This window comes from Melozone crissalis, unplaced genomic scaffold (assembly GCF_028551555.1).
Source record: "Melozone crissalis strain CALT ecotype California unplaced genomic scaffold, PUWL_Pcris_2 ptg000014l_1, whole genome shotgun sequence".
Taxonomy (NCBI): Eukaryota; Metazoa; Chordata; class Aves; order Passeriformes; family Passerellidae; genus Melozone; species Melozone crissalis.
The window spans coordinates 771,237-785,897 of record NW_026535792.1 but is presented as its reverse complement, the minus strand read 5'-3'; the positions used below and the strand labels follow the sequence as shown (position 1 = coordinate 785,897).

The 14,661-nt window shown below is 59.2% G+C and overlaps 1 protein-coding gene and 1 non-coding gene across 2 annotated transcripts in view; one reads left to right on the top strand and one right to left on the bottom strand.

Moving 5' to 3' along the window:
- Positions 1-21: 21 nt before the first annotated feature.
- The window catches only part of ADAMTS7 (ADAM metallopeptidase with thrombospondin type 1 motif 7), a 34,338-nt gene continuing 19,698 nt past the window's right edge, over positions 22-14,661 (top strand). Inside the window, exons 1-14 of the mRNA XM_054272983.1 lie at positions 22-103; positions 683-754; positions 1,669-1,861; positions 2,153-2,346; positions 2,779-3,119; positions 4,095-4,292; positions 6,493-6,684; positions 7,128-7,211; positions 7,792-7,916; positions 8,922-9,071; positions 9,695-9,838; positions 13,113-13,257; positions 13,457-13,549; positions 14,200-14,345. Of these exons, the coding sequence (XP_054128958.1) occupies positions 22-103; positions 683-754; positions 1,669-1,861; positions 2,153-2,346; positions 2,779-3,119; positions 4,095-4,292; positions 6,493-6,684; positions 7,128-7,211; positions 7,792-7,916; positions 8,922-9,071; positions 9,695-9,838; positions 13,113-13,257; positions 13,457-13,549; positions 14,200-14,345 (2,159 nt within the window). The remainder of the gene's footprint in view (positions 104-682; positions 755-1,668; positions 1,862-2,152; positions 2,347-2,778; positions 3,120-4,094; positions 4,293-6,492; positions 6,685-7,127; positions 7,212-7,791; positions 7,917-8,921; positions 9,072-9,694; positions 9,839-13,112; positions 13,258-13,456; positions 13,550-14,199; positions 14,346-14,661) is intronic.
- TRNAK-CUU (transfer RNA lysine (anticodon CUU)) lies at positions 180-252 on the bottom strand. The gene has a single exon. It is a non-coding gene; the product is annotated as a tRNA-Lys (tRNA).

Below are 14,661 nucleotides of genomic sequence, written 5' to 3'. Positions count from 1 at the left end.
CCGCGCAGCCGCGGCTCGGGCATGCCGGGACATGGAGTCCGCGGGCTCCGCGCCCGCTCCGCCCCGCTCGGCGGGCGGGGGCGGCTTGGCTGCCGAGTGCTGGGTGCGTGCGCCGTGAGGAGTCACATTGGGAGGAAAAAAATGAATAAAATCCAAGAAAACACAGGAAAAAATTGATGCGCCCAACGTGGGGCTCGAACCCACGACCCTGGGATTAAGAGTCCCATGCTCTACCGACTGAGCTAGCCGGGCGCCACACGCGCCTCCTGGCCGCCACGGGTCTCGGCAGCGGTCCCGCCAGCCACGGGCGTTCCCCGCTCCGGCCGCCAGAGGGCGCTTGCCCCGGTTGATCTGCATATTTAACATTATCGTCTAATTAAACATCATCGCAAACGTCGGTTAATTATCCCCTAATTAAATCCCGGCAGGTACGGAGAGACCGGAGATGCAGCCATCCCGGGAAAGCTGTGGGCTGCCGGGGCCGCGAGCAGTGTCCGAGGAGGTAATTCATAGAGCCCAGTAATCCCGGGTGTTTGCTCCCGGTGCGCTTCAATCTGAGAGAAAATAAAAGGAGACAGCGACGGGCAGCCTCGGCTGAGGAAAGGAGGGACGTGGCGGCATCAGCCAAGCACCGCTTTTCATTTGTGATCGAAAATTCACTGAATTTTTGTGATTTTTTTAGTCGCGATCCTCACGACGGGGCAGACAAAGCAATGCGGCAAGGGAGCGCCAGAGGGCGCCATGGGCCACGCCGGCAAGGCGTAACATAAACCCCGCCCCTTAATGTGCATAACCCCGCCCCAATATACATAATCCTGCTCTAATAAGCATAACCCCGCCCATCTGGCATGCATTGATGCCTTGAGAGGCTGCCTGGAACCGAGCTGGGCAGAGTTAAAGAATAAAGTAGGGATTTATTAAAAGGTTTTCACAGGGCACACCTTGGGCAGTAAAAGAGCCTGGCTGTGGCTACACCCAAGTTGGACTCCAGGTCACAAGTTTTCACACTGTCATAAATTTTGGTCCATTTCCATATTGGAGTTAATTGTCCAATTGCAGCTCCAGGTTATGCAGTCCCACCCTCCCAGTTTGCTCTCCTCAGTTCAGTGTTATTTTACACTTTTTGGGCCTGAAGCTGCTGCAGTGTCCTTGTTCTGGGGCTGGAACAGGTTTGTTTTATCTGACTGAGCTGTGAGGAGAACTGCTAACACTTTATATGAAGTTCAGAGTTATAAACTAACGCAGTACAGAATCTGGAAAATGTGAAAGCCAAAATTAAAGGCCTCAGTTTAACCCCGCCCCCTGATGTACATAACCCCGCCCCTACTACGCATAACCCCGCCCTTCCGATGTGCATAACCACCCCTCTCTGATGTGCATAACCACTCCCCTAATGCTCACAACCACGCCCATCTGTTGTGTGTAGTCCCGCCCCCTGTTGTGCATAGCCCCGCCCCCTGTTGTGTGTAGCTCCGCCCTCTGTTGTGTGTAGCCCTGCCCTCTGTTGTGCATAGCCCCGCCCCCTGTTGTGTGTAGCCACGCCCTCTGTTGTGCATAGCCCCGCCCCCTGTTGTGTGTAGCCCCGCCCCCTGTTGTGCATAGCCCCGCCCCCTGTTGTGTGTAGCCCCGCCCTCTGTTGTGCATAGCCCCGCCCTCTGTTGTGTGTAGCCCCGCCCCCGCGGAGCCGCCCCGCCCCGCGGAGCCCCCAGCCCGCCTCAGCCATGGCGGCCCCGGCCGCGCTGCGCCCGCTCCTGCCCCTCGTCCCCGTGGCCGCCGCGCTGGCGCTGGCCGCGGGCGGGGGCACCGCGGGGACAGGTCCGGGGCGACGGCACGGCGGGGACCGCGGGAGGGCCGCGCGGGGGTCCGCGGGGATGGGGGCGCGATGTCCGTGGGGAGCGGGGGGACCGCGGGATGAGCGAGGGGCGTCCGCGGGATGAGCGGTTTGAGCGCGGGGTGTCCGCGGAATTGTCCGCGGGATGAGCGGGAATGAACGCCGGGATTGTCCGCGGGGATAAGCGCCGTGTGTCCGCGGGATTGTCCACGGGGATGAGCGGGATTAGCGCTGGGCGTCCGCGGGGATGAGCGGGATAAGCGCGGGGTGTCCGCGGGATGAACGGGAATGAGTGCTGGGTGTCCGCGGGATTGTCCGCAGGGATGATTACCGGGTGTCCGCGGGATTGTCCCGGGATGCTCGCGGTCCGGACAGCCCGGTGCCCCCGCCGCTGCCGCGCCCCGTGCCCGCGGGCCGGGCACGCTCGGAGCCCGCAGCCAGCCCCGGTCTCCTCCCGGCTCCCCGCGGCCGCCGAGCCCCGCCTGGGGAGGCTCCGGAGCGCTCCGTGCCCGCGGGTGCTTTGCCCCCAGAGACGGCGTGTCCCAACGCCGCCTCAAACCGGGGATTGCATTTTTCGGGAGTTTTTCCGTTGTTTGTTCCGTGGTTGTTTTATTGGCAGCCGCAGTTGAACCGCGGGAGTTACGCGGGGCCAGCCGGGGCAGGGCTCCGGAGCTGCCTGACCCCCCTCGCCCGGCCGGCCCCTAACCCTGACCTTAACGCTGTCCCCGGCGGACCCCAGCGCTGGCCCCGGGGGCAGCAGGGCTGTCCCTGCTGTCCTGCTGTCCCTGCTGTCCTGCTGTCCCTGCTGTCCTGCTGTCCCTGCCGTCCCCGCTCCGTCCCAGCGGGCACATCCCGCTGCTGTCCATCCAGCCGCCGCCGCGGGTGGAAAGGCTGTGAGAGGAAAGGTGAAGGACCCTGCAGGTAAGCGCTGCACCCCCTCTCCGCAGAGCCGCGCTCCGGCAGCGACATCGTCCATCCCATCAAGGTCGACGAGAGCGGAGCCTTCCTGTCCTACGACTTGTCGCACCGGGCCCTCCACCGGAGGTCTCCTGCCTCCAGGAGCCAGCTCCCCGCCTTCTACGAGCTGCAGTACAGGGGGCAAGCCCTGAAATTCAACCTGAGCCTCAACAGGCACCTGCTGGCCCCGGGCTTTGTCAGCGAGCGGCGTTTCGGGGGCATCGCGGGCGCCAAGATCCAGCCGCGCTCCCACAACCCGTGCCACATGATCGGGGAGGTGCGGGGCCCGCGGCAGGCGGGGCTGGCTGCCCTCAGCACCTGCGACGGCCTGGTGAGTACAGCCCCGCTCCGCGGCAGCCCTGGGCCGGAAGGGAACGGCAGGAGCTCGGCGGAACCCTTGTTTCTGCCAAAAGTGACATCAAAACTCCCAGCAGCAGAGTCAGCATCTCGTCATGCACGTCTGGTACACCATGGATGGGCTGACTGTGAATTTCCCATGGATTGCAGTGGTTTGGGAGCTCTCCGGGGCTGGCTTTACTTGTTTGTGTCCAAATTCCCAAAAGCAGCAATTCCCTGCCTTGTGCTGCATGAGTGGGATTGTGAGGCGCACGCCTGGGAGCGAGGGGCTGGGAGCTGCAGGTGTGATAGCACAGCTCCTGGGCAGCAAAGCTGTTTCCTCAACTCTCCACTGTTTGTATTTCCTGTATTTCCTCCAGTGACCTGGAGGAGTTTGGGGGAAAGGGCTTAGAGCCTCCTGTGTGTTTGCAGAAATGTCCCATGTACCTGGTAGGGCAGTGCTCATGTTCATATCATTCACTTTGGAGGGAGCTTAACTCCGTCAGATCCTCCACAGCTTCCCACTGCCAGAGGGCAGGAGTGAATGGGACACTGGGGAGAATCCTTCCCTGGGAGGGTGGGCAGGGGCTGGGAGGGAATTCCCAGAGCAGCTGGGGCTGCCCCTGGATCCCTGGCAGTGCCCAAGGCCAGGCTGGGCAGGGCTTGGAGCAGCCTGGGACAGTGGGAGGTGTCCCTGCCATGGCAGGGGTGGCACTGGATGGGATTTGAGGTCCCTTCCCACCCCAACCATTCCAAGGTCCTTTGATTCACTGATTCCTTGATTCCCCAGCCATTCCAAGGCCCCTTGATTCCGTTGATTCCTTGATTCCCCAACCATTCCAAGGTCCCTTGATTCTGTTGATTCCTTGATTCCCCAGCCATTCCAAGGTCCCATGGTCACTGCCAGTGCCAGGTTGCACCTGGGCTGCAGGCGGTGGCCTCACGGTGGCACTTGGTGTCTCCCTGGCAGAAAGGAGTGTTTCAGCTCATGGACCAGGACTATTTCATCGAGCCCGTGTCCAGCAGCCCCCGGGAGGAGGGAGCAGCCCAGCCCCACAGGATCTACAAGCGCCAGGTGCCCGAGGCCAGGGCCGAGCAGGGCAGGAGCCCCCCGGCCCCGCGGGAGCCCTGCGGCGTGCCAGGTACTGTCCCTTCCTCCGTGTCACCGGTGGGGCTGCACCCCTCTGGGCTCGTCTGCTGCCCCCAGGGGGAATGTGGAGACAGAGCTTTTGCCTTCATTTCCACCAAAACTTTGGTTGTGACCTGCCGGGGCATTGGACTTTAGGAGTGGAACTCTGTGGCTGCCCCAGGAGTTCCCGCTGTGGACAGAGGGCTGTGGGTCCCTCCTTGTGCACTGCAGATGGATAAACTCCCAAATCCAACATTTCAAGTGCTGAGGAATTCAGTGCATTCCCAGAGGCTCATGGGCACTTTGCTCCCTGATGAAGCTGCAGTGCATTTTGTGCTGCACATTTTCTGGAGCTCTCTGCTTCCACAAACCAGGGTTTGCTTTTGTAACAGGGTTATCTTCAGGCATTCCTCTGATAATGTAAATTAATTATTTAATCTGTGGTAATGATCTTAATGGCTTCTTTTAGGCTTTGAAGTCTGTTCTTGACTCAAGTCCATTCTGGACTTTGAAGTCTATTATTGACCATTAATTTCTCTGGGTGTACCATGGCCTGTGTGTAATTCACGTGGCTCTCTGTAATCAGCACCAGTGGGGTGGATGTGCTGGAGGGGAATCCCAAAGGAGTCCCAGAGTCTGTAGGGTTTTAGTGACTGCCATCCTCTCGCTGAGCTCTGCTGTGTTGCTCTTTGCTGTGCCCACGACAGGCAGGTGCTGCTGGTGTTGTTTAACTCCTGTCAGTGCCCAGGGCTGCCCTGTGCTCACTGGGTGATGTTGGACAGGGATCATGCCAAGGGAAATGCCCAAGGATGCCCTGATGCTCACTGGGTGATGTTGGGCAGGGATCATGCCAAGGGAAATGCCCAAGGATGCCCTGATGCTCGCTGGGTGGTGTTGGGCAGGGATCATGCCAAGGGAAATGCCCAAGGATGCCCTGATGCTCGCTGGGTGGTGTTGGGCAGGGATCATGCCAAGGGAAATGCCCAAGGATGCCCTGTGCTCACTGGGTGGTGTTGGGCAGGGATCATGCCAAGGGAAATGCCCAAGGATGCCCTGATGCTCGCTGGGTGGTGTTGGGCAGGGATCATGCCAAGGGAAATGCCCAAGGATGCCCTGATGCTCGCTGGGTGGTGTTGGGCAGGGATCATGCCAAGGGGAAATGCCCCCAGCCCTGCAGCAGCCGCACATCTCAGCTGGGAGCTCAGCACTAAGGACACAATGGGAAGGAGCTCCAAGGAAGCTGCTGCGATTCAAGTGTCCCAGTGGCGTTAGCAGTTCATCAGGAGGTGCAGATAGCTGGCATTTCTCAGCTCAGCTGGGGCTGAAACGCCCTTTCACAGCACGCTGCTGCTCAGCGCAGCCCGGGAAGTGTAGGAGTCCATTGTTAGGGGAGCCACGAAAGCGATTCCCACTGTGTGGGATGAGGTTTGCAAAGCCTTCACCCGGCTCGGGCTGACCCTGACCTTGCTCTCGGAGCCGTGTCACAGGAAAAGTCCCCGCTGCACAATTCCCAGGGGCTGGTGTGCGTGAGGAGCCGAGCTCTGCCCGCCTCCGCATCCCGGCCAGCATTCCCCTTGTTCCCCCTTGGGAAGGAGCAGAGCTGCTCTCCTCTCCTCTCCTCTCCTCTCCTCTCCTCTCCTCTCCTCTCCTCTCCTCTCCTCTCCCTTCTCTCAGGTTGTTTCTCAAGCACCTCTGCAGTGTTTTCTGTAAATTCCTGTGTCATTATAAACCCCGACTCTGCTTTGGGAGGCTCCCCGTTCCTTGTGGAATATTGCAAATCTTGTTCTGGTCAAAGAAATTCCTTCAAATTCAAATGCTCTGTTTTTGGGGTTTTTTGTTTTTTGTGTCCTGCTCATGTGCAGCAGGCTGAGCTCAGAGTCCTTTGGAACAGAGCACAGCAAAATGCACAGGAGTTATTGAGTTATGGTTCACTCTGCTTTGCGAGGCTCCCTGTTTCTTGTGGAATATTGCAAATCTTGTTCTAGTCAAAGAAATTCCTTCAAATGCTCTGTTTATTTTGGTTTTTGTGTCCTGCTCGTGTGCAGCAGGCTGAGCTCAAGAATCCTTTGGAACAGAGCACAGCAAAATGCACAGGAGTTATTGAGTTATGGCTCTAAGTGTGGAGCCTTCTCCACATCAAAGGTGACTCCTTTGAATTAAAAAAGAAGATATTAAAGTTGCAGGCACTTGATCAAGGAAAAAAAATAATTTCCCCTTCAATCGCTCAGAGTCTCAGGAGAGCCTGGAATGGTCTGAGAGGCGCAGGGAGAGGTGGGAGCAGAAGCAGCACAGGAGGAGGAGGAGGAGGATCAAGCAGCGCTCCATCAGCAGGGAGAAGTGGGTGGAGACGCTGGTGGTGGCAGACACCAAGATGGTGGAGTTCCACGGCAGTGCCAACATCGAGAAGTACGTGCTGACCGTCATGAACATGGTGAGTGCATGACACAAGCAGAGAAGGAGGTGGCTCAGTCTGTCCCTCTGCTGCTGCTGGGTGGCACCTCTTGGCATTCCAGAGGAAAGCTTTGGTTGATGCCAGGAAAGGGTGGGATGGGGCAGAGGAGCTCACGTTACATCCCTGGGTTTCTGGGGCTGCTGAAGGACCCAGAAAGCACCAAATCCTTTGGGATGTTAAACACATCCAATAGGAGTGAGAGCAGAGGGGTCCCCCAGGTGTTTCTGGCTGGGTTCCAGTGCCTGCACAGATCCCATGGAGTGTAAATGGATTTCATGGCAGCTCCAGCCCCGTGTCTGCTCTTGCCTCCCATGGGGGAATTCCTGAGACGCTGTCAGCAGGAGCTGCCGAGCTGGCGGTGGCAGGGGCAGCGTGCTGGCTGCTCTGTGTCCCCAGCCGTGTCCCCTGGTGTCCCACTGCAGGTGGCAGGGCTGTTCCACCACGCCAGCATCGGGAACCCCATCAACGTCGCCATAGTGCGGCTGATCCTGCTGGAGCACGAGGAGGTGAGCCCAAGCTGGGCTGGGCTGGGCTGGGCTGGAGACCCCCAGGGTTTGCCTCCCTCCTGGGCTGTGCCCCTGGCCTGGCCCCGTGTGTGTGTGGGAGAAATCCAGGTTCCCACCTTTGCCTCCTCCTCATGGCTGGTGGGGCCAGGGATGGGGTGGGCAGAGGAGCTGCAGGGCCTGGTTTGGGCTGGTTTATGGTGTCACACACAGCGTCACCGTGCTGGCAGAGGGCTCTGGGGCACTGGTGGCCATGTCCAAGCTGCTGTGGTGGCTCTGGGGGGCCTGAGGCCACTCAGGGTCTCCACAGCCATGTCCTTCTCTGCCACCCAACACTCGGGGTTTTCCTGCTGTGGTTCTTAACCCCTATTACTGGATGATTTAATGTTTTGGTTGAATCACAGATGAAAAGAAAGCAGGAAAAGGGCTGTCTTCCCACCCAGCCTACAAGCTATAAACATGGAGCAATTCCATCTGGATGGCAGTCACTCCCAATCCCCCTCTGATGTGCCTGGGCTTGGACCCCTCCCCTCCCCATCCCAAAACCCAAACAGCTCCAGCAGATCTCCCTTTTTGTCGGCAGGAGGACCTGAAGATCTCCCACCACGCAGACAACACCTTGAAAAGCTTCTGCAAGTGGCAGAAGAGCATCAACGTGAAGGGAGACTCGCACCCCCTGCACCACGACGTGGCCGTGCTGCTCACCAGGTGTGGAGCCACACCCAGGGCTGGGGCAGCCAAAATCTCACCTGGCTGCAGGTGGGACAGCCAGGGAACGTCTCCTGGCAGCTCTTGGAGTCTCACTCTCCCTGCCTGGACACCTGCACGTAAGATCTGTGATGTGAAATCTGGGGACATTTCCTGGTGGCTGGAGCTGCTGTGGAAGGTGGCCCTGCCCATGGCAGGGGTTGGATTTAGATGATCTTTAGGATCCTTTCCAACCCAAAGCGTTCCACGAGTCTGTGATTCCATGGACTGGTCCAGATCTCAGGTTTAAACCTGGACACGGCTCCCAGCTGGGGTTTTCACCAAACCAGGTTTTCACCGTGGCCCCGTTGCCAAGCCCCAGAAGGGCTGGATCCAGGAGCTGTACATGGGATTAACTCTCCTTTTTCCCTCAGAGGCTGGGCTTGGCAGAGGAGCCCCTGGGAAGCCCCTGGCCTCCCACGGAGCTGGCAGGAATTCCTGCCTCTGGCCAAGTTTGTGTACCTTGCAGTCAGAGCCTGCTTTGAGGCTTTCAGGCTGCCTGAGCTGGCTGCTGTGGTGCTTTGGGTGATGATTCACAGCCCACAGCAGCTCTGTCTTCCCTGGGAGGTTGCTTTGCAGCAGAAATGAGGCACTTCAGGCCTTGTACTTCAGTGGGGCTGTTCTTCCTGGGTGGCTGGAGCTGCCCTGGAAAACCACGGCACCTCTGGGATGTGCTTCCCCAAAGCATTGTTTGATTATCCCCAGCATCAGCTTTATTTATACAAGGGAATAAATGCAGCCAGGCTGGCCAGCAGCTTCCATTAATCAGGCTTAATGGTGAGCTGGGGATACTGGGAGAGGAAAGGGGGAAGGAAAGGTCACAAATGTTTCCCCTGTGGAAGGAAGCTGGATGTCCTGCTCTCGCTCCTGTTTGGCCGCTGTCCGTGTGCCGGGTCCTGCCGCCTTCCAACGCCCTCTGTGCTCTCTGTCTGTCTGTCTGTCTGTCCGTGTGTCCCCTCGGCCAAGGAAGGACATCTGTGCTGCCATGAACAGGCCCTGTGAGACCCTGGGGCTGTCCCACGTGGCCGGGATGTGCCAGCCCCACCGGAGCTGCAACATCAACGAGGACACGGGGCTGCCGCTGGCCTTCACCGTGGCCCACGAGCTGGGACACAGGTACCACCCTCCTCCTCCTCCTCCTCCTCCTCCTGTTCTCTGCGTGCACCCTGGGGCTGGAGGGGGCACGGGGGAAGGTGGGAGAGGGTTCCCAGGTGGTTCCTCACGGGTGCAAACACTCCCTTGCTCCCTGAGGGTTTCATTCCAGAGTTAAGGTTTGGGTTGTCCCACGTTTAATGAGAACACATAATCCAAGGCAACCTGGAGAAATTGCACCTGTGTATTGTCCTGGGGTGGTGTGGGAAGGTTCTGGAGCAGAGGTTGCCCATTGAGAGGTTATAAAGTAGGATCTGTCTGTAATATCAGTGACAGAATTTCGCTTGTCCTGGTTTCAGTTAAGTTTGACAGGATCACTTGAACATTGCAGTTTCAGTTAGACATAGACATCTAACTGAAGACACAGACATTCCCAGTAAACATCTACATGTGGGAAAGCACCCACCAGCGAGATCTTGTTGAATATCCCTGAGTTTCAGCGGGAAAGCTGCAGTGAGAGCAGGGACAGAGCTCAGGCTGTCAGTGCACATCCCCAGGGCAGCCCCTGCTCCGGGGCCGGGAGCGGCGGCGGCGGTGCCTGTGGTGCTCGTGGCTCACCTCCCCTCCGTGGGCTGTGTCTTACACAGTTTTGGGATTCAGCATGATGGAAGCAGCAATGACTGTGAGCCAGTTGGGAAAAGACCTTTCATCATGTCTCCACAGCTCCTGTATGACACGTCCCCACTCACCTGGTCCCGCTGCAGCCGCGAGTACATCACACGCTTCCTCGAGTGAGTGCCTCCTCCTCTTCCTCCTCATCATGGGGCTGGGGGTCGGGGCCCAGGCACGGGGGTGCTCTTATCTCTGAGATATCTCTCTAAGAGAGCTGGGGGTCTTTGCCCAGAGCAGCTGTGGCTGCCCCATCCCTGGGAGTGTCCAAGGCCTGGGGTAGTGAGAGGTGTTCCTGCCCATGGCAGGGGTGGGATGTGATGGGCTTTGAGGTCCCTTCCCACCAAACCATTCCACGATTCCATGGATCCTCCCTGGGTTGCCTCACTCTGTGCTGTGAAGGGGGCTCAGGGGCTGTGGCTGCACAGATAAAACCAGAGTGTTTTCCCTCAGTGCTCACTGCAGCTTCTGCAGAGTCTCTTCCATTCTCTCTGCCTGTCATGGGCAAACCAGATCCAGCCAAATTCTTCCCCGCCTTTGTTTATTTTTAGCACCCGTGGCTGATTTTCCAGCCTGTTGTTAGGAAGTTCCGAGGAGCCCAGCCCGAGTTTGGTTTGTCAGCCAGTGGTTTGCACTGGAGGAACATTTCCCCCGTGCTGCAGGAAGGTTTGAGGAGCAGCGAGGGCAGAGCTGGGCCAGGGAGGCTGCTGGGGCCAGGCCCCGCTCCCAGATCCCAGCCTGGGCCGTGTGGGTTGGCCCCGTGCAGGGAATTAGTGCTGATTTATGGCTTTCTGAGGAATGGAGCTCTCCCGCTTCCGCAGCGCTCTTGGCCCTCTGCTTGTAACCTTCACTTGGGCAGGAAGAGTTTCCTGCCTGTGCTGACCCCGGGCTGCTGCTGGTGGGGAGGCAGAGCAGCTGGAGGCTCCTCTGCCGGGGTTTGGTGTCTCTGCTCCCCAAAGGAGCAGCTCTTCCTTGGGCTGTCTGTCACCGGCCGTGACACCCGGGCACAGACAGTGTTGTAAGGCATGCTGGCAGGAGGACGGCAGGGAGGGAGCCAGGAAACCCGACCCTGCCGACCTGGGGTTGCTGGGTGTGCTTGGAACAGACCTCATGTTCGGGAAAACCACGCTCTTGCATGGTGATGATTATTATTTTACACAAGATCATTGTTATTTCACAAGCGCTGCCGAATGTGGGAGCGTCTGAAAGTGATTGTGGCAGCAGCAGGGCCCCAGCGCTGCAGTCAGTGCTGCTGCAGCTGGGGCTTCACTCAGGGTCTGCCTGGGCGTCAGGGGGCACTGGGAGGGTGCTGTCCCTGTTGTGGCAGCTGTCCCCAAGGAGGGTGTCCCCTCTCTCAGGCCACTGTAGGGTGCTGGCACAGCGTGGCTGCTGATGCTCAGTGCTGGAGGGACCCTTCAGTCTTTGCTCTACAGCAGAACCAGATTTTCAGCCTCTTTCCTCAGTGCTGGAGCTCTTCTTCCATCATCCTCCTCCTCCCAGGGCCTGCTGCCCTTGCCCTGCCCTTGCCACCCTGTGCCAGCCCCTGCAGCCCCGTGGCTGTGCTGCTGATTCTTCCCGAGCTCCAAGCTTTGCCTTTGTTTTTGTTGAATTCTGTCCTGGCTTCTTTGGACCCTTCCTCCAGTTCTCTGGGAGCTTTTGGAATTTTAATCCTGCTCTCAGATGTATCTGCAGATCCTGTCAGGCTGCTCACAGATGGGGATTTAATCATTGCTCCATCCACTCCATCCTCCAGCTCGTTAAGGAGCGGGCTGGAACAGGCAGAGCAGTGCAGGCCCTGCATCTTTCCCTGTGCACTGGGATTTACTGCACACCCCTGGAAGCCAGAGGGAAACTCAGGCCAATTTTTCCCTGCTTGGAGATGTGTTTTGGCCAACTGAACAGGCCAGGAGAATGACTGTAAAATATTTAACAAAGCAATAGATTCTGGACAAGCTGAGGCAGATCCCAGAGACCCCAGACTGGACAGAGACCCCTCTGTGAGCGGGGGCAGGGCAGGGGGTGCCCCAAGAAGGCCGGAGGAACAGGAGGAGGCTGGGGACAGTGAAGGGGGGACCTGGGGAACCCAAACAGGCACAGGGTGAAGGGTCCAGAGCAGCACAAGTGTCACACCTGGGGCTCATCCAGGATGGAGTGCTTGAGCCTGGACTTTTTCCAGTAAGGACACCTTCTGTGTTTGGAGAAAACACTCCAAGTGTACAGAATGGGATGGGCTTTAAGGCTCCTTCCAACCCAAACCATGGCAGGATTTTGGGATTCTGTGGAACTACGTGGGAGGTGCCCTGCAGTGTGTGCCTGGCACAGGCTGGCCAACCCATGCCCCATCCATCCCAGCTCAGCCCCACATCACCCACAGGGATGGGATCCTGCCCTTCCCACTGGGCTGGCAGCAGCAGGCTGCTCCTGCTCTTGGGAGCTTGGAAATGGAGATTTTTGAGCCCCTGGGCTGCTGAAAACAACCCCTTTCCATAGGGAAATGTAGGTGTATTTCAGTGAGGACATGCAGGGGAGTTAAGGGGCTGTCTCCAGCCCAGGGAGCTGTGTGCAGGTGTCCCGTGTGGAACTCGGTGCTGGGATGGGAAAGAGAGGAGGGTGCTGGTTCTGCTGGGCATCACCCGTGGCACTGCCAGCGCCCCAGAGCAGCAGCTCTCTGCTCCCAGCCCTGTTTCCATGCTGCTGCTTTGGCTCAAAAAGGAACCTCACTGCACGTGAATTCCCAACAACCCCGAGTAACCCGATCCCGCCGCAGCCTTGCCAGAGCCCCGGCCTTGCTGGAAACGAGTTTGTTGAAATAACGCCGCGGGCTGAGCGGGACAATCCCGGTGCGTTTGGAGGTGTCAGCAGCAGCTGGAGCAGGGCAGGCACCTCTGCCCCAGAGCTGTGCTGTCCAGCCTGGTCTGAGCAGGGCAGGGGCACGTCCAGCTGCTCATCATCTCCTTTATTCACCTCCTTTATTCATCTCTTTTATTAATCTCCTTTATTCATCTCCTTTATTCATCTCCTTTATTCCTGTTAGCAGCGTCTGCAGGGACACTTCTGGCTGTTGACATAAATGTCACTGGGACATTTGTGGCTGTTGCCCCTTCTGTCTTTGTCCCTTCACCTTCCCCATGTCCTGCCATGCTGGGGGGACATGGGGCTGTCACTCTGGGGGTCTCCCACCCCAATGAGGTACCCAGAGGTGCCCATCCACCCCGGGGCAGCCCCAGGGGCCGCAGAGCTGGGGCTGTGTCACTGGGAAATGCTGGTTGCTCATCCAGGGCATTGACCAGTGCCCGTCCCCTGATGGTGGTGTGGGACACTGGGTGACACTGCTGTGGGACACTGGGTGACGCTGCTATAGGACACCAGGTGACACTGCTGTGGCCTCTCTTGCAGCCGGGGCTGGGGGCTGTGCCTCGATGACCCCCCGGCCCGGGAGCTGCTGGACTTTCCCCTGGTGCCCCCGGGTGTCCTGTACGACGTGGGCCACCAGTGCCGCCTGCAGTACGGCCCCTACTCCACCTTCTGCGACGACATGGACGTAAGGGGGGCTGGTGGGACATGGGGGGCTCAGGGGGCTTGGCTGGGGCCGTGCCCACCCTGCCCCAGGGATGGATGTGATCTGTACCCGAGGGATGCATCTGTGTCCGAGGGAGGGATCTGATCTGTGCCCATGGGATGGATCTGTGCCCAAGGGAGGGCTCTGTGCCAGGCAGGAACCTGTCCCTCTCTCCCCACAGAGTGTCTGCAGCACGCTGTGGTGCACGGTGGGGAACACGTGTCACTCCAAGCTGGACGCAGCTGTGGATGGCACAGCCTGCGGGGAGAGCAAGGTAACGGTGGGGACACCCTTCTATGGCCTTGGGGAGCCCTGCTCCTGCACACACAGGGCTCTGCAGGGTCACTGCAGGGTGGGCTCATGCTGCACACACAGGGCTCTGCAGGGTCACTGCAGGGTGGGCTCATGCTGCACACACAGGGCTCTGCAGGGTCATACACAGGGCTCTGCAGGGTCACTGCAGGATGGGCTCATCCCATGCCCCTGCTCTGCCCAAACACCCGCTGCCCCAGCAGGGGCTGCCCTCAGGGAAGGTGACTCACTTGGGGTCACCTGAATCACCTGGGAAGGTGAAACCCACAGTTGATGACCGCGGCAGGAGAGCACAAGGCTGGTTCTGCTGCCATGGTGGATGCTCCTCCCTGGGATCTCTCCCACTGCTGGGGAGCCCCTCTGGGCTGACACTGGGCTGTGAATCCCTTTGCTTAGGGGTCTCCATGGAGCTTTGGGTTTGTTTTCTCCCTCAAACCCTCACACAGCCCAACACCTCTGGGTTTCCCACGGCTTGAGGAGCTGCAGGCTCTGGCTGAGCCCGGCTGAGCCCAGGCACCCCCGTGCAAGCAAAGCAGGGATTTCCAGGGCCCAGTCTGTGTGCTGGGCTCAGTGCTGCCCACCCTGACCCCGTGCTCCGCTCCTGTCCCGCAGTGGTGCTTCAACGGCGAGTGTGTTCCCGTGGGCTTCCGGCCCGAGCCCATCGACGGCGGCTGGAGCTCCTGGAGCGCCTGGGCCTCCTGTTCGCGCAGCTGTGGGGCAGGAGTGCAGAGCGCTGAGAGGCACTGCAGCCACCCCACGTAAGCCAGCCCCACACCCGGGACAGCGGTCAGGGTCACAGAGTGCCAGGGTGGTTTGGGCGGGAGGGACTGGTTCCATCCCCTGCCCGGAGTGCTGGGGTGGTTCTGGTTCCATCCCCTGCCCGGAGTGCTGGGGTGGTTCTGGTTCCATCCCCTGCCTGGAGTGCTGTGGTGGTTCTGGTTCCATCCCCTGCCTGGAGTGCTGGGGTGGTTCTGGTTCCATCCCCTGCCCCAGAGTGCTGGGGTGGTTCTGGTTCCATCCCCTGCCCGGAGTGCTGGGGTGGTTCTGGTTCCATCCCCTGCCCCAGAGTGCTGC